The sequence below is a fragment of the Callionymus lyra genome, chromosome 9 (genome assembly GCF_982586985.1).
Source record: "Callionymus lyra chromosome 9, fCalLyr1.hap1.1, whole genome shotgun sequence".
In the NCBI taxonomy this organism is placed as follows: Eukaryota; Metazoa; Chordata; class Actinopteri; order Syngnathiformes; family Callionymidae; genus Callionymus; species Callionymus lyra.
This window is the reverse complement of record NC_141826.1, coordinates 24,286,443-24,307,323: the sequence shown is the minus strand read 5'-3', so window position 1 is coordinate 24,307,323 and position 20,881 is coordinate 24,286,443. Positions and strand designations below refer to the sequence as shown.

General features: G+C 38.9%; 6 protein-coding genes across 7 annotated transcripts in view; all 6 read left to right on the top strand.

Moving 5' to 3' along the window:
* LOC148072349 (protocadherin gamma-A5-like) overlaps positions 1-19,880 on the top strand; it is a 235,222-nt gene extending 215,342 nt beyond the window's left edge. The window contains exon 2 of the mRNA XM_087799663.1: positions 17,234-19,880. Within this exon, the coding sequence (XP_087655789.1) occupies positions 17,478-19,880 (2,403 nt within the window). The 5' untranslated portion in view covers positions 17,234-17,477. The remainder of the gene's footprint in view (positions 1-17,233) is intronic.
* Positions 1-20,881, top strand: part of LOC148072337 (protocadherin gamma-C5-like) — a 171,318-nt gene that overhangs the window by 51,400 nt on the left and 99,037 nt on the right. The gene's annotated exons all lie outside the window — the stretch shown is intronic.
* Positions 1,245-3,793, top strand: LOC148072353 (protocadherin beta-15-like). The gene is made up of 2 exons (XM_087799667.1): positions 1,245-1,700; positions 2,988-3,793. Exons 1-2 carry the CDS (start codon positions 1,352-1,354, stop codon positions 3,791-3,793), a joined length of 1,155 nt encoding a protein of 384 aa, XP_087655793.1. The 5' UTR covers positions 1,245-1,351.
* LOC148072352 (protocadherin gamma-A7-like) lies at positions 5,672-8,101 on the top strand. The gene is made up of 2 exons (XM_087799666.1): positions 5,672-6,017; positions 7,305-8,101. The coding sequence occupies exons 1-2, from the start codon at positions 5,672-5,674 to the stop codon at positions 8,099-8,101; spliced, it is 1,143 nt and encodes a 380-aa protein (XP_087655792.1).
* Positions 9,896-12,444, top strand: LOC148072351 (protocadherin gamma-A8-like). The gene is made up of 2 exons (XM_087799665.1): positions 9,896-10,351; positions 11,639-12,444. The coding sequence occupies exons 1-2, from the start codon at positions 10,003-10,005 to the stop codon at positions 12,442-12,444; spliced, it is 1,155 nt and encodes a 384-aa protein (XP_087655791.1). The 5' UTR covers positions 9,896-10,002.
* On the top strand, positions 13,730-16,273 carry LOC148072350 (protocadherin gamma-A7-like). Its single transcript, XM_087799664.1, has 2 exons — positions 13,730-14,192; positions 15,480-16,273. The coding sequence occupies exons 1-2, from the start codon at positions 13,844-13,846 to the stop codon at positions 16,271-16,273; spliced, it is 1,143 nt and encodes a 380-aa protein (XP_087655790.1). The 5' UTR covers positions 13,730-13,843.

The following is a 20,881-nucleotide window of genomic DNA, read 5'->3' as shown; positions in this document are numbered from 1 at the left end:
TGCGGTGACGTCACGCTTACTAGCTATCTATAACTCCTTTAGGTGAGCAGCAACGCATGTTTCAGCAAGAACTGTTTACTTCCTCAAAGCCATCCACGCTATCACTCCTTCAACAGACCCAAATAATCGAGTACCGAGTGTTCGCTACAATCACACAAGGCACATATCAAGTAACTGAAAAACAACAGGTTGATTTGCGCCCGACGATGTGTAAAGGTTTCTCGGAATCATTTTTCTCCATGTCTAAAACGTGGTCCCGTACATGTTGACCTACTTTAGGATAAATCCGCAAAGGTTAAAAAAAAATCGTAAATTACTCGCGTATCTAGAAGTTTTGGTCAAATAATACTATTTTTGTTTGGTCATTTTATTTATATATTTGTTTCTAATGTTGATAAAAAAAAGTGTTTTATTTATATTTATCTTCAAACCCCATCATGCTTACACTGAGTCCTTATTTTGATGATTCATTATTAGATGAAAACAGTTTTGTTAATAATTATTGTCAGCATCAGTTTCCTCTTCGGATGCAGTAGGAAATATCAACATAGTTTTATAACTATTTCAGATAAGTGAACACAGATAATATTGCTTTATTCAAAAACTTGCCTTGGCTTTTTGTGGAAATGATATGGTATCAACTGTTACGAGTGACTGAATGTGACTTGATCCATCATGTTCAGAAGTTTATAAAGATTATTTTATCGCTGTCCTTGGTGCTGAAAGTACCGTCATCGTGTTTAGTTATGTACTTTTTAAATTTACACAGTAACAGAGGTGACGTTTATAGCTTTCTCCGTTTATTGTATTTACTTTTATTTTTTTAAATTTTTTCATTCATTATTTTGGATCTTTTAACAATGTTTTTTTTGCAAAATGAGGTGGGCAGGGGCGAGTTGTTTTTTATCCGCGGATTTATATTTGAGAATATATAAAGTGCTATAATTTTAAAAATAAGCTTGCGAAAATGAAAAACTTATTCAATGTTTTAAATTTAAAATGTATTAAATTATACAATATTTGACGAGAAATATTCAGACAATAATTCTATCGTCCAAAAAATATATAGTTTTCTTACGTTTGTGAATAAATATCTACCATTGCACTACAGCAATGTGGACTCTGAGCGCCGCTATTGGTTCATATATGAATTGCAGTCTAACTGTCCTCGCATTATTCCTCCATTTAATTCCTCTTTCTGCTTCACTGCTGAGAAAGACGACGAAGTGACGGGTCGACATTTCTACATCACCGTGTTTTCAGCAACACTATACTTTCCACCTTTCCTTTTTCATATTATTGGATATTATACACGATTGGACGGATTATAAGACCAAGAGTTTCTGGATTTATGATGAGGATAACGGCTCACAGAGGACGATGGAGAGTCCTGGTTTTCATTCTTTGTCTTGCGGAGCTGCGCTCGGTGACTGGACAGGCTCGCTACTCAATACCAGAGGAGCAGGCCGAGGGATCTTTTGTTGGAAATATCGCTAAAGATCTGGGTTTGGATGTGACGAGGCTCGTGTCAGGTAAAGCTCGAATTATAATGAAGGGAGGAAGACAGTATGTAGATTTAAACCGAGACAAGGGCACGCTTGTTATTAAAGAGCGAGTCGACCGAGAAGAGCTTTGTGGAAAGACGACGCCCTGCAGCTTCAGCTTCGATGTGATTTTAGAAAATCCGATTCAGCTTCATCGAGTCACTGTTGAAATTATTGATATCAATGATAATAGTCCAACGTTTACTAAAAGAGAAATTAATTTGGAAATCCTTGAAAGTGTTTCGTCAGGATCCAGGTTCTCTTTTGAGAGCGCAGATGACCCGGATGTTGGAATTAATGATATTCAGAAATACACCCTTAAACCTACAGATAATTTTAAATTAGAAATTCTTAATCAGCCAGACGGAGGAAAAGTTATTGAAATGGTTTTACAGAAACCGTTAGACCGAGAGAAAGAGGAGAGTCACACGCTGGTACTGGTCGCTTCAGACGGTGGTGAGCCTCACAGATCAGGGACGGTGCGTATTCACATCACTGTGTTAGATGCTAATGATAATGCACCAGTGTGCAGCCAAAGTGTTTACAAAGCTGATGTGAGAGAAAATTCTCGTTTAGGGACTCTTGTAACGACTGTTCATGCTAACGACGCAGATTCGGGACTGAACGGTGACGTCACTTATTCAATTCCTCATATGGCCAAAGATGCAAAGAATCTTTTTGAAATAAATGTTAAATCAGGGGAAGTTGCAGTTAGTGGTAACTTGGATTATGAAAAATCAAAATCCTATCAATTTAATGTTCAGTCTCGTGATAATGGAGGACACACAGGTACATGTAAAGTTATAATTCAAATAATAGATGAGAATGACAATCTCCCTACTATACAGATGATGTCACTGTCAAATACAATTCCAGAAGATTCTCCTCCAGGAACAACTTTAGCTGTTTTTAATGTCGAAGATGAAGACTCTGATGTAAATGGAAAAGTTAAATGTTCATTAAACTCTGACGTACCTTTTAAAATCGAGTCTTCATTATCAGGCTATTACACCATAGTGACTGAAGACTTCTTAGACAGAGAAAGTATTTCTGAGTATAATCTGACCATCACCGTCTCTGACCAAGGCTCTCCACCTCTGTCCAGCCACAAACACATCAACGTGAAAGTGTCAGACGTCAACGACTGTCCTCCTAAATTTGATCAGTCAGAATACAGCAAGATGGTTCCAGAGAACAACTCCCCAGGATTCTCTGTGTTCACTCTCAGTGCTAGTGACTCAGACTGGGGCCAGAACTCTCGAGTCTCTTATTTCTTAGAGGAGAAAGAAGTTAATGGTGTAGCAGTGTCTTCACTGGTGTCAGTCAACTCGGAGAACGGTGTTGTTCAGGCAGTGAGGACGTTTGACTACGAGCAGATCAAGTGGTTTGAATTCAATATAACAGCTCGAGATGCTGGATCTCCTCCTCTGAGTTCTGTGGTCTCAGTCAAAATACTGATCCAGGACCAGAACGACAACCCTCCTCAGGTCCTGTATCCGGTCCAGACCGGCGGCTCTCTGGTGGCTGAAATGGTGCCTCGCTCAGCAGATGTGGGCTATCTGGTGACAAAGGTGGTGGCTGTGGATGTGGACTCTGGACAGAACGCCTGGCTCTCCTATAAACTGCAGAGAGCCACAGAGAGACCGCTGTTTGAAGTGGGCTTACAGAATGGAGAGATCAGAACTATCCGACAAGTCAGCGATAAAGATGCTGTGAAACAAAGACTGAGCGTTACAGTGGAGGACAACGGACAGCCCTCTCGTTCAGCTACAGTCATTGTTAACGTGGTGGTGGCGGACAGCTTCCCAGAAGTCATGTCAGAGTTCACAGACTTCACACAGGACAAGGAGTACAATGACAACCTGACTTTTTACTTAGTGTTGGCTTTGGCTGTAGTTTCCTTCCTCTTCATCACGTGTTTAGTGGTCATTATATCAGTGAAGATCTACAGATGGAGACAGTCTCGTGTCATGTTTCACTCCAACCTCCCTGTGATTCCATATTATCCACCACGTTACTCAGACACTTTGGGGACAGGGACTCTCCAACATGTGTACAACTACGAGGTGTGCAGGACCACTGACTCCAGAAAGAGTGATATGAAGTTCATGCCACCCATGAGTGACAGTCTAGTGAGTGTGGATGGAGCTGACGCTGATGATCCACGAGTGGAGAAACAAATGTCAGGAAACTTCTCTCAGATGTCAACTTTGGTGAGTAAAATCAAACGAGTGCAATCATTTCAGTAATTCATGTATTTAATATTTGCGTGCTATTTCTTTACATGGTAACACAATTATATCCATATTCATCTATATTAGTTACTGATAGTTTAGTTAATTTCAGGATATAAATATGTTTGCCTGAAAGCATACTCTCACTAATACTATGGCATAATTTTTCGGAAGTTATTTTAACATAGTAAAATATAATGTGGTTTAACATATTACAATGTAACATAATATATTATAATCTAATGAAGTGCAATATTATAGTACCATAAAAAGTTTAAACCTTCATTTGCATTGCTCTGATTGTTTTAAATTAGATTATTTTAGATAAACTTCATCATTCCCTCTGCTTTTATGCTGACATGTAGTTTATTTAATGTACTTTTGGTGATTCAAACTGATGAAAATTTTTAATCACAATAATTGTAAAGGATGGCAAACAAATACATGTGTGAATGATTGGGAGAATTATGCTTTAGTTTAAATGTTTGCAAATGATCGTGATCAGTCACTGTCGTGTCTCCAAATAATGAAGCCTGCTGCGGTGACGTCACGCTTACTAGCTATCTATAACTTCTTTAGGTGAGCAGCAACACATTTTTCAGTAAGAACTTTTTACTTCCTCAAATCCAGCCACGCTATCACTCCTTCAACAGACCCCAATAATCAAGTACCGAGTTTTCCTCACAATCAGAAAAAGCCCATGTCACGTTGCTGAAAAACAACAGATTGATTTGCGCCCGACGATGTGTAAGGGTTTCTTGGAATCATTTTTCTCCATGTCTAAAACGTGGCTCCGTACATGTTGACCTACTTTAGCATAAATCCGCAAATGTTATACAAATTTGTGAATTGCTCACGTATCTAGCTGGTCGAATAATAGTATTTTTGTTTGGTCATTTTATTTATATATTTTTTTCTAATGTTGATAAAAAAATTTGTTGTATTTAAATGTATCTTCAAACCCCATCATGCTTACATTGAGTCCTTATTTTAATCATGTATTATTAGATGAAAACCGTTTTGTTAATAATTGTCAGCTTCGGTTTCCTCTTCTGATGCAGTAGGAAATATCAACATATTTGTATAGCTATTTCAGATAAGAGAACAGAGATATTACTGTTTTATTTAAGAACTTGCCTTGGCTTTTTCTGGAAATTATAGGGTATCAATTGTTACGAGTGACTGAATGTGACTTGATCTATCATTTTCAGAAGATAATGAAGATTATTGTATCGCTGTCCTTGGTGCTGAAAGTACCGTCATCGTGTTTAGTTATGTACTTTTTTAATTTACACAGTAATAGAGATGACATTAATAGCTTTCTCCGTTTTATTATATTTACTTTTCTTTTTTCCATTTTTTCTAACATGATTTTGGATCTTATAAATGTAGTTTTATTTGAAAAATGAGTGTGGGAGGGGAAAGTTGTTGTTTTTTTGTATCCGCGGATTTATAGTTTTATATTTGCGAAATTATAAAGTGATATATTTTTTAAATAAGCTTGTGAGAATGCAACACCTATTCAATGTTTTGAATTCATAATGTATTATATTATACTATTTTTGACGAGAAATTATTTGGACAGTATTTTTATGGTAAAAAAAATTGCTTTTTACGTTTGTGTATAAATAGCTACCATTGCACTACAGCAATGTGGACTCTGAGCGCCGCTATTGGTTCATATATGAATTGCAGTCCAACTGTCCTCGCATTATTCCTCCATTGAATTCCTCTTTCTGCTTCACTGCTGAGAAAGACGACGAAGTGACGGGTCGACATTTCTACATCACCGTGTTTACAGCAACACAACATTTTTCTCCGTTTCTTTTTTAACTAAATTGGATCCAATACTCGTTTGAAAGGATTATAAGCGCAAGAGTTTCTGGATTAACAATGAGGATAACGGATCACAGAGGACGATGGAGAGTCCTGGTTTTTATTCTTTGTCTTGCGGAGCTGCGCTCGGTGACTGGACAGGCTCGCTACTCAATACCAGAGGAGCAGGCCGAGGGATCTTTTGTTGGAAATATCGCTAAAGATCTGGGTTTGGATGTTACTAGGCTCGTGTCAGGTAAAGCTCGAATTATCATGAAGGGAGGAAGACAGTATGTAGATTTAAACCGAGACAAAGGCACGCTTGTTATTAAAGAGCGAGTCGACCGAGAAGAGCTTTGTGGAAAGACGACGCCCTGCAGCTTCAGCTTCGATGTGATTTTAGAAAATCCGATTCAGCTTCATCGAGTCACAGTGGAGATTATTGACATCAATGATAACAGTCCGACGTTTCCGCACAATGAAATTAATTTGGAAATAGTTGAAAGTGTCGCGTCAGGATCCAGGTTCTCTTTAGAGAGCGCAGATGACCCGGATGTTGGCATCAACGATATTCAAAAATACACTCTTAAACCTACAGATCATTTTAAATTGGAAATTAAAAACCAGGCTGATAGAAGAAAATTAATTGAAATCATTTTACAGAAGCCGTTAGACCGAGAGAAAGAGGAGAGTCACACGCTGGTACTGGTCGCTTCAGACGGTGGTGAGCCTCACAGATCAGGGACGGTGCGTATTCACATCACTGTGTTAGATGCTAATGATAATGCACCAGTGTGCAGCCAAAGTGTTTATAAAGCAGATGTAAGAGAAAATTCTCCTGCAGGGACGCTGGTAACAACTGTTCATGCTCATGACGCAGATTCAGGACAATATGGTGACGTCACATATTCGACCCCTCGTTTAGCAAAAGATGTAAAGAATCTTTTTGAAATTAATGTTAAAACAGGGGAAATTAAAGTAAGTGGTAACTTGGATTATGAAAAATCCAAAACGTATCAATTTAATGTTCAGGCTCGTGATCATGGAGGACAAACTGATACCTGTGAAGTTATAATTCAAATAATAGATGAGAATGACAACATCCCTACAATACAGATGATGTCACTGTCAAACACTATTCCGGAAGATTCTCCTCCAGGAACAACTTTAGCTGTTTTTAATGTCGAAGATGAAGACTCTGATGTAAATGGAAAAGTTAAATGTTCAATAAACTCTGACGTACCTTTTAAAATCGAGTCTTCATTGTCAGGCTATTACACCATAGTGACTGAAGACTTCTTAGACAGAGAAAGTATTTCTGAGTATAATCTGACCATCACCGTCTCTGACCAAGGCTCTCCACCTCTGTCCAGCCACAAACGCATCAACGTGAAAGTGTCAGACGTCAACGACTGTCCTCCTAAATTTGATCAGTCAGAATACAGTAAGATGGTTCCTGAGAACAACTCTCCAGGATTCTCTGTGTTCACTCTCAGTGCTAGTGACTCAGACTGGGGCCAGAACTCTCGAGTCTCTTATTTCTTAGAGGAGAAAGAAGTTAATGGTGTAGCAGTGTCTTCACTGGTGTCAGTCAACTCGGAGAACGGTGTTGTTCAGGCAGTGAGGTCGTTTGACTACGAGCAGATCAAGTGGTTTGAATTCAATATAACAGCTCGAGATGCTGGATCTCCTCCTCTGAGTTCTGTGGTCTCAGTCAAAATACTGATCCAGGACCAGAACGATAACCCTCCTCAGGTCCTGTATCCGGTCCAGACCGGCGGCTCTCTGTTGGCTGAAATGGTGCCTCGCTCAGCAGATGTGGGCTATCTGGTGACTAAAGTGGTGGCTGTTGATGTGGACTCTGGACAGAACGCCTGGCTCTCCTATAAACTGCAGAGAGCCACAGACAGGCCGCTGTTTGAAGTGGGCTTACAGAACGGAGAGATCAGAACTATCCGACAAGTCAGTGATAAAGATGCTGTGAAACAAAGACTGAGCGTTACAGTGGAGGACAACGGACAGCCCTCTCGTTCAGCTACAGTCATTGTTAACGTGGCGGTGGCGGACAGCTTCCCAGAAGTCATGTCAGAGTTCACTGACTTTACACAGGACAAGGAGTACAACGACAACCTGACTTTTTACTTAGTGTTGGCTTTGGCTGTAGTTTCCTTCCTCTTCATCACGTGTTTAGTGGTCATTATATCAGTGAAGATCTACAGATGGAGACAGTCTCGTGTCATGTATCACTCCAACCTCCCTGTGATTCCATATTATCCACCACGTTACTCAGACACTTTGGGGACAGGGACTCTCCAACATGTGTACAACTACGAGGTGTGCAGGACCACTGACTCCAGAAAGAGTGATATGAAGTTCATGCCACCCATGAGTGACAGTCTAGTGAGTGTGGATGGAGCTGACGCTGATGATCCACGAGTGGAGAAACAAATGTCAGGAAACTTCTCTCAGATGTCAACTTTGGTGAGTAAAATCAAACGAGTGCAATAATTTCAGTCATTTATGTATTTGCTTTTTGCGTGCTATTTCTTTACATGGTAACACAATTAAATCCATATTTATCTACATTAGTTACTGATAGTTTAGTTAATTTCAGGATATAAATATGTTTGCCAGAAAGCATACTCTCACCAATACTATAGCATACTTGTGTGCAAGTTATTTTAACATAGTAAATTATAATATGGTTTAATATATTATAACGTAACATAATATATTATAATGAAATAAAATTAAATATTACGCAATAGTATAGTACCATGGAAAGTTTAGACCTTTCTTTGCATTGCTCTGATTGTTTTAGATAAGATTAGGTTAGATAAACTTTATTGATCCCTCTGGTTTTATGCGCACATGTACTTTATTTGATTTTTTTTTTTTAGTGATTGAAACTGATGAACATTTTTCATACATTATTTAAAAACAATATTTGTACAGGATCACAAAAAAAAAGTGTGAATGATTGGGAGAACTATGTCTCAGTTTAAATGTTTGCAAATGATCGTGATCAGTCACTGTCGTGCTCCAAATAATGAAGCCTGCTGCGGTGACGTCACGCTTACTAGCTATCTATAACTCCTTTAGGTGAGCAGCAACGCATGTTTCAGCAAGAATTGTTTACTTCCTCAAAGCCAGCCTCGCTATCACTATTTCAACAGACCCAAATAATCGAGTACCGAGTGTTCTCTACAATCGCAAAAGGCCCATATCACGTTACTGAAAAACAACAGGTTGATTTGCGCCCGACGATGTGTAAGTGTTTCTCGGAATAGTTTTTCCCTATGTCTAAAACGTGGTCCCGTACATGTTGACCTACTTTAGGATAAATCCGCAAACGTTAGAAAAATTCGTGAATTGCTCACGTATCTATAAGTTCTGGTCGATTAAGAGTATTTTTGTTTCGTTATTTTATTTACATATATTTTTTTCTAATGTTGATGAAAAAATGTGTTGTATTTATATTTATCTTCAAACCACATCATGCTTACACTGAGTCCTTAGTTTGGTGATTCATTATTAGATAAAAACCGTTTTGTTAATAATTATTGTCAGACTCGGTTTCCTCTTCGGATACAGTAGGGAATATCAACATAATTGTATAACTATTTCAGATAAGTGAACAAAGATAATATTGCTTTATTTAAAAATTTGTGTTGGCTTTTTGTAGAAATTATAAGGTATCAATTGCTACGAGTGACTGTAAACGTGTGAACATGAAAGATCAAGTCACATTCAAAGTTATTTTCGCTGTCCTTGGTGCTGAAAGTCTCATCATCGTGGTTTGTTATGTACTTCTTTTTAAATACACAGTAATACAGATGAAATGAACTCGTATCTTCGTTTTATTGTATTTCTTTCTTTTTCCATTACTTTAAACATCATTTATCATCTTCTAACTATAGTTTATTTCAAAAAAGAGGTAGGCAAATTTGTTTTTCATCCACGGATTCATTGTTTAATATTTGAGAAACTATAAAGGGGTATAGTTTTTTGAATAAGCTTGGGAGAACAAAAAACGTATTCTATTTTTTAAATTTTAAACCCATTAAAATAAAGCATATTTTACGAGACATTATTCAGACGATATTTTTATCGTGAAAGTGTCTTGTTTTTTTGACGTTTGAGATTAAATATCAACTATTGCACTACAGCAATCTGGACTCTGAGCGCCGCTATTGGTTCATATATGAATTGCAGTCTAACTGTCCTCGCATTATTCCTCCATTTTATTCCTCTTTCTGCTTCACTGCTGAGAAAGACGACGAAGTGACGGGTCGACATTTCTACATCACCGTGTTTTCAGTAACACTATATTTTCCACCTTTCCTTTTTCATATTATTGGATATTATACACGATTGGACGGATTATAAGCGCAATAGTTTCTGGATTTATGATGAGGATAACGGCTCACAGAGGACGATGGAGAGTCCTGGTTTTCATTCTTTGTCTTGCGGAGCTGCGCTCGGTGACTGGACAGGCTCGCTACTCAATACCAGAGGAGCAGGCCGAGGGATCTTTTGTTGGAAATATCGCTAAAGATCTGGGTTTGGATGTGACGAGGCTCGTGTCAGGTAAAGCTCGAATTATCATGAAGGGAGGAAGACAGTATGTAGATTTAAACCGAGACAAGGGCACGCTTGTTATTAAAGAGCGAGTCGACCGAGAAGAGCTTTGTGGAAAGACGACGCCCTGCAGCTTCAGCTTCGATGTGATTTTAGAAAATCCGATTCAGCTTCATCGAGTCACAGTAGAGATTATTGACATAAATGATAACAGTCCAACTTTTCCACACAATGACATTTATTTGGAAATACTTGAAAGTGTTACGTCAGGATCCAGGTTCTCTTTAGACAGCGCAGATGACCCGGATGTTGGCATCAATGATATTCAGAAATACACTCTTAAACCTACAGATCATTTTAAATTGGAAATTCAAAATCAACCAGACGGAGGAAAAGTGATTGAAATGGTTTTACAGAAGCCGTTAGACCGAGAGAAAGAGGAGAGTCACACGCTGGTACTGGTCGCTTCAGACGGTGGTGAGCCTCACAGATCAGGGACGGTGCGTATTCACATCACTGTGTTAGATGCTAATGATAATGCACCAGTGTGCAGCCAAAGTGTTTATAAAGCTGATGTGAGAGAAAATTCTCCAGTAGGGACGCTGGTAACAACTGTTCATGCTCATGACGCAGATTCAGGACAATATGGTGACGTCACATATACATTTCCTCGTTTAGCAAAAGATGTAAAGAATCTTTTTGAAATTGATGTTAACTCTGGATATATTAAAGTAACTGGTAAGTTAGATTATGAGAAATCTAAAACTTATCAATTAAATGTTCAGTCTCGTGATCATGGAGGACAAACTGATACATGTAAAGTTATAATTCAAATAATAGATGAGAATGATAACGTCCCTACGATACAAATGATGTCACTGTCAAACACAATTCCAGAAGATTCTCCTCCAGGAACAACTGTAGCTGTTTTTAATGTGGAAGATGAAGACTCTGATGTAAATGGTAAAGTTAAATGTTCAATAAACTCTGATGTACCTTTTAAAATCGAGTCGTCATTATCAGGCTATTACACCATAGTGACCGAAGACTTCTTAGACAGAGAAAGTATTTCTGAGTATAATCTGACCATCACCGTCTCTGACCAAGGCTCTCCACCTCTGTCCAGCCACAAACACATCAACGTGAAAGTGTCAGACGTCAACGACTGTCCTCCTAAATTTGATCAGTCAGAATACAGTAAGATGGTTCCAGAGAACAACTCTCCAGGATTCTCTGTGTTCACTCTCAGTGCTAGTGACTCAGACTGGGGCCAGAACTCTCGAGTCTCTTATTTCTTAGAGGAAAAAGAAGTTAATGGTGTAGCAGTGTCTTCACTGGTGTCAGTCAACTCGGAGAACGGTGTTGTTCAGGCAGTGAGGTCGTTTGACTACGAGCAGATCAAGTGGTTTGAATTCAACATAACAGCTCGAGATGCTGGATCTCCTCCTCTGAGTTCTGTGGTCTCAGTCAAAATACTGATCCAGGACCAGAACGATAACCCTCCTCAGGTCCTGTATCCGGTCCAGACCGGCGGCTCTCTGGTGGCTGAAATGGTGCCTCGCTCAGCAGATGCGGGCTATCTGGTGACTAAAGTGGTGGCTGTTGATGTGGACTCTGGACAGAACGCCTGGCTCTCCTATAAACTGCAGAGAGCCACAGACAGGCCACTGTTTGAAGTGGGCTTACAGAACGGAGAGATCAGAACTATCCGACAAGTCAGCGATAAAGATGCTGTGAAACAAAGACTGAGCGTTACAGTGGAGGACAACGGACAGCCCTCTCGTTCAGCTACAGTCATTGTTAACGTGGTGGTGGCGGACAGCTTCCCAGAAGTCATGTCAGAGTTCACTGACTTTACACAGGACAAGGAGTACAACGACAACCTGACTTTTTACTTAGTGTTGGCTTTGGCTGTAGTTTCCTTCCTCTTCATCACGTGTTTAGTGGTCATTATATCAGTGAAGATCTACAGATGGAGACAGTCTCGCGTCATGTATCACTCCAACCTCCCTGTGATTCCATATTATCCACCACGTTACTCAGACACTTTGGGGACAGGGACTCTCCAACATGTGTACAACTACGAGGTGTGCAGGACCACTGACTCCAGAAAGAGTGATATGAAGTTCATGCCACCCATGAGTGACAGTCTAGTGAGTGTGGATGGAGCTGACGCTGATGATCCACGAGTGGAGAAACAAATGTCAGGAAACTTCTCTCAGATGTCAACTTTGGTGAGTAAAATCAAACGAGTGCAATCATTTCAGTAAATTATGTATTTACTTTTTGCGTGCTATTTCTTTACATGGTAACACAATTATATCTGTATTCATCTACATTAGTTACTGATAGTTTAGTTAATTTCAGAATATAAATATGTTTGCCAGAAAGCATACTCTCACCAATACTATAGAATACTTTTATGCAAGTATATTTTAACATAGTAAAATATAACAATGTTTAACATATTATAACGTAATATAATATATTATAATGAAATGTAGTTTAATATTACAAAATGTTTTAGTCCCATGAAAAGTTTTAACCTTTCTTTGCATTGCTCTGATTGTTTTATGTGCACATATAGTTTATTTAATCAATTTTTGGTGATTCAAACTGATGAACATTTTGCATACAATTTAAAAACACAATAATTGTATAGGATCGCAAAAAATATAATGTGTTACTGATTTGAAAATAACGTTTTAGTTTACTTGCTTACAAATGATCGTGATCAGTCACTTCCGTGTCTCCAAATAATCCAGACTTCCATGGTGACGTCAGGGTTAAAGGATATCTGTAATATCTTAATAATAATTGTCAGCTTCGGTTTCCTCTTCTGATGCTGTTGGAAATATCAACATATTTGTATTATTATTTAAAATGAGGGAACAGAAGGATTAATACTTTACTTACAAACTTGCCTTCGCCTTCTGGGGAGATGATACATTATCAATTGCTACGAGTGACTGAATGTGACTTGATCTATTATGTTCACACGTTTATAGAGATTCTTGTATCGCTGTCCTTGGTGCTGAAAGTCCCATCATCGCGTTTCATTAGGTACCTTTTTTAAATACACAGTAATACAGGAGACATAAATACATATCTTTGTTTTATTGTATTTTTTTTTCATTTTCCATTTTTTTTCAAACATTATTTTGAATCTCTTCACAATAATTTAATTCAAAAATTAGGTAGGCAAATTTGTTTTTTATCCGCGGATTCATAGTTTAATATTTGAGAAACTATAAAGGGATATTCTTTTTAAAAAAGGTTGTGAGAAAGAAAAACGTATTCCATTTTTTAAATTTCAAATCTATTTAAATAAAGCATATTTGACGAGACACTATTCAGACAATATTTGTATCGCGAAAATATATCTTGTTTTTTTAAGTTTGAGAATAAATATCTTCTTTTGCACTACAGCAATGTGGACTCTGAGCGCCGCTATTGGTTCATATATGAATTGCAGTCTAACTGTCCGCATTTTTCCTCCATTTTTATTCCTCTTTCTGCTTCACTGCTGAGAAAGACGACGAGGTGACGGGTCGACATTTCTACATCACCGTCTTCTCAGCAACACTTAATTGTTCATCTTTCCTTTTTTTGTATTATTGGATATTATACACGATTGAACGGATTATAAGCGAAATAATATCTGGATTTATGATGAGGATAACGGCTCACAGAGGACGATGGAGAGTTCTGGTTTTCATTCTTTGTCTTGCGGAGCTGCGCTCGGTGACTGGACAGGCTCGCTACTCAATACCAGAGGAGCAGGCCGAGGGATCTTTTGTTGGAAATATCGCTAAAGATCTGGGTTTGGATCTGATGAGGCTCGTGTCAGGTAAAGCTCGAATTATCACGCAGGAAGGACGACAGTATGTAGATTTAAACCGAGACAAAGGCACGCTTGTTATTAAGGAGCGAGTCGACCGAGAAGAGCTTTGTGGAAAGACGACGCCCTGCAGCTTCAGCTTCGATGTGATTTTAGAAAATCCGATTCAGCTTCATCGAGTCACAGTAGAGATTATTGACATTAATGATAACAGTCCGACGTTTACAAAGCGGGAAATTAATTTGGAAATACTTGAAAGTCTTGCGTCAGGATCCAGGTTCTCTTTGGAGAGCGCAGATGACCCGGATGTTGGCATCAATGATATTCAGAAATACACTCTTAAACCTGCAGATAACTTTCAATTAGAAATTAAAAGTCAGCCAGACGGAGCAAAATTCATTGAAATGGTTTTACAGAAGCCGTTAGACCGAGAGAAAGAGGAGAGTCACACGCTGGTACTGGTCGCTTCAGACGGTGGTGAGCCTCACAGATCAGGGACGGTGCGTATTCACATCACTGTGTTAGATGCTAATGATAATGCACCAGTGTGCAGCCAAAGTGTTTATAAAGCAGATGTAAGAGAAAACTCTCCTGCAGGGACGCTGGTAACAACTGTTCATGCTCATGACGCAGATTCGGGAATAAATGGTGACGTCACTTATTCAATTCCTCACCTAGCAAAAGATGCAAAGAATATTTTTCTAATTAATGATAAATCGGGTGAAATTAGAGTAAGTGGTAAAGTAGACTATGAAAAATCTAAAACTTATCAATTAAATGTTCAGTCTCGTGATCATGGAGGACACACAGATACATGTAAAGTAATAATTCAAATAATAGATGAGAATGACAATGTTCCTACAATACAAATGATGTCACTGTCAAACACAATTCCAGAAGATTCTCCTCCAGGAACAACTGTAGCTGTTTTTAATGTTAATGATAAGGATAGTGATGTAAATGGAAAAGTTAAATGTTCAATTAACTCTGATGTACCTTTTAAAATTGATTCGTCATTATCAGGCTATTACACCATAGTGACTGAAGACTTCTTAGACAGAGAAAGTGTTTCTGAGTATAATCTGACCATCACCGTCTCTGACCAAGGCTCTCCACCTCTGTCCAGCCACAAACACATCAACGTGAAAATGTCAGATGTCAACGACTGTCCTCCTAAATTTGATCAGTCAGAATACAGTAAGATGGTTCCAGAGAACAACTCTCCAGGATTCTCTGTGTTCACTCTCAGTGCTAGTGACTCAGACTGGGGCCAGAACTCTCGAGTCTCTTATTTCTTAGAGGAGAAAGAAGTTAATGGTGTAGCAGTGTCTTCACTGGTGTCAGTCAACTCAGAGAACGGTGTTGTTCAGGCAGTGAGGTCGTTTGACTACGAGCAGATCAAGTGGTTTGAATTCAACATAACAGCTCGAGATGCTGGATCTCCTCCTCTGAGTTCGGTGGTCTCAGTCAAAATACTGATCCAGGACCAGAACGACAACCCTCCTCAGGTCCTGTATCCGGTCCAGACCGGCGGCTCTCTGGTGGCTGAAATGGTGCCTCGCTCAGCAGATGTGGGCTATCTGGTGACTAAAGTGGTGGCTGTTGATGTGGACTCTGGACAGAACGCCTGGCTCTCCTATAAACTGCAGAGAGCCACAGACAGACCGCTGTTTGAAGTGGGCTTACAGAACGGAGAGATCAGAACTATCCGACAAGTCAGCGATAAAGATGCTGTGAAACAAAGACTGAGCGTTACAGTGGAGGACAACGGACAGCCCTCTCGTTCAGCTACAGTCATTGTTAACGTGGTGGTGGCGGACAGCTTCCCAGAAGTCATGTCAGAGTTCACTGACTTCACACAGGACAAGGAGTACAACGACAACCTGACTTTTTACTTAGTGTTGGCTTTGGCTGTAGTTTCCTTCCTCTTCATCACGTGTTTAGTGGTCATTATATCAGTGAAGATCTACAGATGGAGACAGTCTCGTGTCATGTATCACTCCAACCTCCCTGTGATTCCATATTATCCACCACGTTACTCAGACACTTTGGGGACAGGGACTCTCCAACATGTGTACAACTATGAGGTGTGCAGGACCACTGACTCCAGAAAGAGTGATATGAAGTTCATGCCACCCATGAGTGACAGTCTAGTGAGTGTGGATGGAGCTGACGCTGATGATACACCAGTGGAGAAACAAATGTCAGGAAACTTCTCTCAGATGTCAACTTTGGTGAGTAAAATCAAACGAGTGTAATTTTTTCAGCAAAATACAGATTTACCTGTTGTGTGCCCTTTACTATTTTCATAGTTAACAATTAGTGATATTTATAGAAAATACAGTGAATGATTATTAAATTGAATTATGAGCAAAGCATTGTTTTTCCTCTTATAACACAATATTTCCTCATGTTAAAATCCCACAATAAGACTCAGAATGTAGGTACACTTTTAACACAATATGCTTTAGCTTCTACAAATAACCAAATTGCTTAAAAACTACTAAGTTAAAGAATTTTAATAAAAATGTTGAGGCTACTTTTTGAATAGTCCAGAATTACTTCAACACCGTGTTTACTTCAGCACCAAGGACAGTGACTTCACTTAAACATTCAACAGTTGTTTACCTCTTTCTCTGAGATATACTGACTCTTTTTGCATTTATTTAGTTCAAGATTTATTTAAATTCGTTTAATATATTATTTATATATTTTTTTCATTATTATTTTAAACAATAGTTTCTATCAAACAATTGTATCATGAGAACGCTTTTCTTAATTCATGGCATTATTTTGACATATAAAAATCAAATGGCTGGATGGATAATTAATCTGAATACACTATTCTTGTCCGTGTACATTATTAACTAGATCATGTCGCATAACATGTGTTGGTGAACACTTTGCTGCATTTAATTCGGTATGTCCAAGTTTATTTGTGGACATGAAAGGTTTTTGTATTTTTTAACAACTTCATTCCCCGATTTTATCTAATACATATTTGAAACCCTTTTACTATTTCCACAAACGTTGATGTTCAGAGCAAATGTTTATTTAGAATAGAAGATTTAATTTAATCTATATTCAGGCTAAGTATTTCAAGTAAATACGTTTTTTGTTTCTATGATAATACAACGTGAGTGGGTCTTTGTGGGATGTAGTAATATCATGTGGACTCTTAGGGACGCTATAGACCAGGCGGTTGATGGTTGAGAGAGGAATTGTAGCAAAAACTCCTTCAGTGACTCCATCAGAACATCGACGTTACACAGAGAGAGGAGGACGTGCGGGAAACGGATTATTCCATAACGGCCGTTTTATACAAATATGAGAGTCTTTTTCGACGATTTGGACATTGGATTGTATTCTTCTTTGTGTTTTGATTTCGGATTTGAAGGATTATTTTAGTTTGGAATATAATCTGATCACGGATCGACGCTGTGAAACGAGGCGGGCAGAACAATGAATCGGCAAGTCCTGTTGTTCGTTTCTCTCCTTTCCCTCGAACCAGTGATGGGGCAGGTCAGCTACTCGATACCAGAGGAGATGTCGAGAGGATCTTTAGTGGGAAACATCGCCAAAGATTTAGGTTTAGAAATCAGACGTTTAGTGGCAGGAAAGGCAAAGATTTATACCAGGAACAGCGACAGATACGTCGAGCTGAACCGAGAGAAAGGAGTCCTCCTCGTCAAAGAGAGGATCGACAGAGAGGCGCTGTGTTCAAAGACGGAGCTTTGTGCGCTAGACTTCCAGATTATTTTAGAGAGTCCGATGGAATTTTACCGGGTTACTGTGCAGATTATTGACATAAATGATAATCCACCAGCATTCGAAATCACTGAATTTGAGTTTAAAATCAGTGAATCTACGGGGATTGGGGCGAAATTCGTGCTAGAAAAGGCAGTAGATCTTGATGAGGGAATAAATGATATCAAGAATTATGAATTAAAACCAACAGACAATTTTGTATTGAAAGTTACTAATGACGCAGATGGAAATAAAAATGTCGAGATGATTTTGCAGACGCCTCTGGACAGAGAGAAGCAGGAGCAGATATCTCTGGTGTTGACAGCTGTAGATGGAGGAGAACCACAGATGACAGGAACTATGATGATCCAGATCACTGTTCTGGACGCTAATGATAATGCTCCAGTTTTTACTCAACACATCTACAAGGCCACACTTCCTGAGAATTCTGCTAAAGGAACAGTCGTAGCTGTTGTAACTGCAACAGATGTTGATAAAGATTTAAATGCAAAAATAACATATTCAATCAAAAATATGGTAGAAAAATTGAGAAAAATATTCAAGATTAATGCAGAAAGTGGTGAGATTTCATTGATTGGTGATGTTGATTATGAAACATCAAGACAATATAAAATAGATTTACTTGCAAGTGACGAGGGAGGACTGACTGATTCTTGTAAATTAATAATCGATGTTCAGGATGTTAATGACAACAAACCTGAAATAAACATCATGTCAAAGTCAAACGTGATATCAGAAGATGCAAAACTGAACACAGTCGTGACGATGATCAATATTGAGGATCTAGATTCTGCTGAAAATGGCAAAGTCGGATGTTTTATCGGAGATAATTTACCTTTTACTTTGAAGTCATCGACTAATAATTTTTACACTTTAGTAACGGACGGAGAGTTGGACAGAGAAAGTGCGTCAGAGTACAACATCAGTGTGAGCTGCTCTGATGAAGGAGTGCCCTCCCTCTCCAGCAGCGTCACTCTCACCTTACAGATCTCTGACGTCAATGACAACCCTCCTGTCTTTGAGAGGAGCTCATATGAGGCCTACATTGTAGAAAACAACACACCAGGTCTCTCTATATTCACAGTCAGAGCCACAGACGCCGACTGGAACCAGAACGCTCGTGTTTCTTACATACTGGAGGACTCCTCTGTTAACGGAGTGTCCGTCTCCTCGTACGTGTCCGTCAGTGCTGACAGTGGAGTCGTCCATGCAGTACGCTCTTTTGACTACGAGCAGATCAAGGACTTTCAGTTCAGGGTCAAAGCTCAGGACGGAGGCTCTCCTCCTCTCAGCAGCAACGTGACTGTCAAAATACTGATCCAGGACCAGAACGACAACCCTCCTCAGGTCCTGTATCCGGTCCAGACCGGCGGCTCTCTGGTGGCTGAAATGGTGCCTCGCTCAGCAGATGTGGGCTATCTGGTGACTAAAGTGGTGGCTGTTGATGTGGACTCTGGACAGAACGCCTGGCTCTCCTACAAACTGCAGAGAGCCACAGACAGGCCGCTGTTTGAAGTGGGCTTACAGAACGGAGAGATCAGAACTATCCGACAAGTCAGCGATAAAGATGCTGTGAAACAAAGACTGAGCGTTACAGTGGAGGACAACGGACAGCCCTCTCGTTCAGCTACAGTCATTGTTAACGTGGTGGTGGCGGACAGCTTCCCAGAAGTCATGTCAGAGTTCACTGACTTTACACAGGACAAGGAGTACAACGACAACCTGACTTTTTACTTAGTGTTGGCTTTGGCTGTAGTTTCCTTCCTCTTCATCACGTGTTTAGTGGTCATTATATCAGTGAAGATCTACAGATGGAGACAGTCTCGCGTCATGTATCACTCCAACCTCCCTGTGATTCCATATTATCCACCACGTTACTCAGACACTTTGGGGACAGGGACTCTCCAGCATGTGTACAACTACGAGGTGTGCAGGACCACTGACTCCAGAAAGAGTGATATGAAGTTCATGCCACCCATGAGTGACAGTCTAGTGAGTGTGGATGGAGCTGACGCTGATGATCCACGAGTGGAGAGACAAATGTCAGGAAACTTCTCTCAGATGTCAACTTTGGTGAGTAAAATCAAACGAGTGTAATTTTTTCAGCAAAATACAGATTTACTTGTTGTGTGCCCTTTACTATTTTCATAGTTAACAATTAGTGATATTTATAGAAAATACAGTGAATGATTATTAAATTGAATTTTGAGCAAAGCATTGTTTTTCCTCTTATAACACAATATTTCCTCATGTTAAAATCCCACAATAACATTCAGAATGTAGGTACACTTTTAACACAATATGCTTTAGCTTCTACAAATAACCAAATTGCTTAAAAACTACTAAGTTAAAGAATTTTAATAAAAATGTTGAGGCTACTTTTTGAATAGTCCAGAATTACTTCAACACTGTTTACTTCAGCACCAAGGACAGTGACTTCACTTAAACATTCAACAGTTGTTTACCTCTTTCTCTCAGATCTACTGACTCTTTTTGCATTTATTTAGTTCAATATTTATTTAAATTCGTTTAATATATTATTTATATTTTTTTTTCATTATTATTTTAAACAATAATTTCTATCAAACAATTGTATCATGAGAACGCTTATCTTAATTCATGGCATTATTTTGACATATACAAATTAAATGGCTGGATGGATAATTAATCTGAATACACTATTCTTGTCCGTGTACATTATTAACTAGATCATGTTGCATAACATGTGTTGGTGAACACTTTGTTGCGTTTAATTCAGTATTTCCAAGTTTATTTGTGGACATGAAAGGTTTTTGTATTTTTTAACAACTTCATTCCCCGATTTTATCTAATACATATTTGAAACCCTTTTACTATTTCCACAAACGTTGATGTTTAGAGCAAATATTTATTTAGAATATAAGATTTTAGTTTAATCTATATTCAGGCTAAGTATTTCAAATTAATACGTTTTTTTATTTGTGTGTTAATACAACGTGAGTGGGTGTTTGTCGGTTGTAGTAATATCATGTGGACTCTTAGGGACGCTATAGACCAGGCAGTTTATGGTTTAGAGAGGAATTGTAGCAGAAACTCCTTCAGTGACTCCATCAGAACAT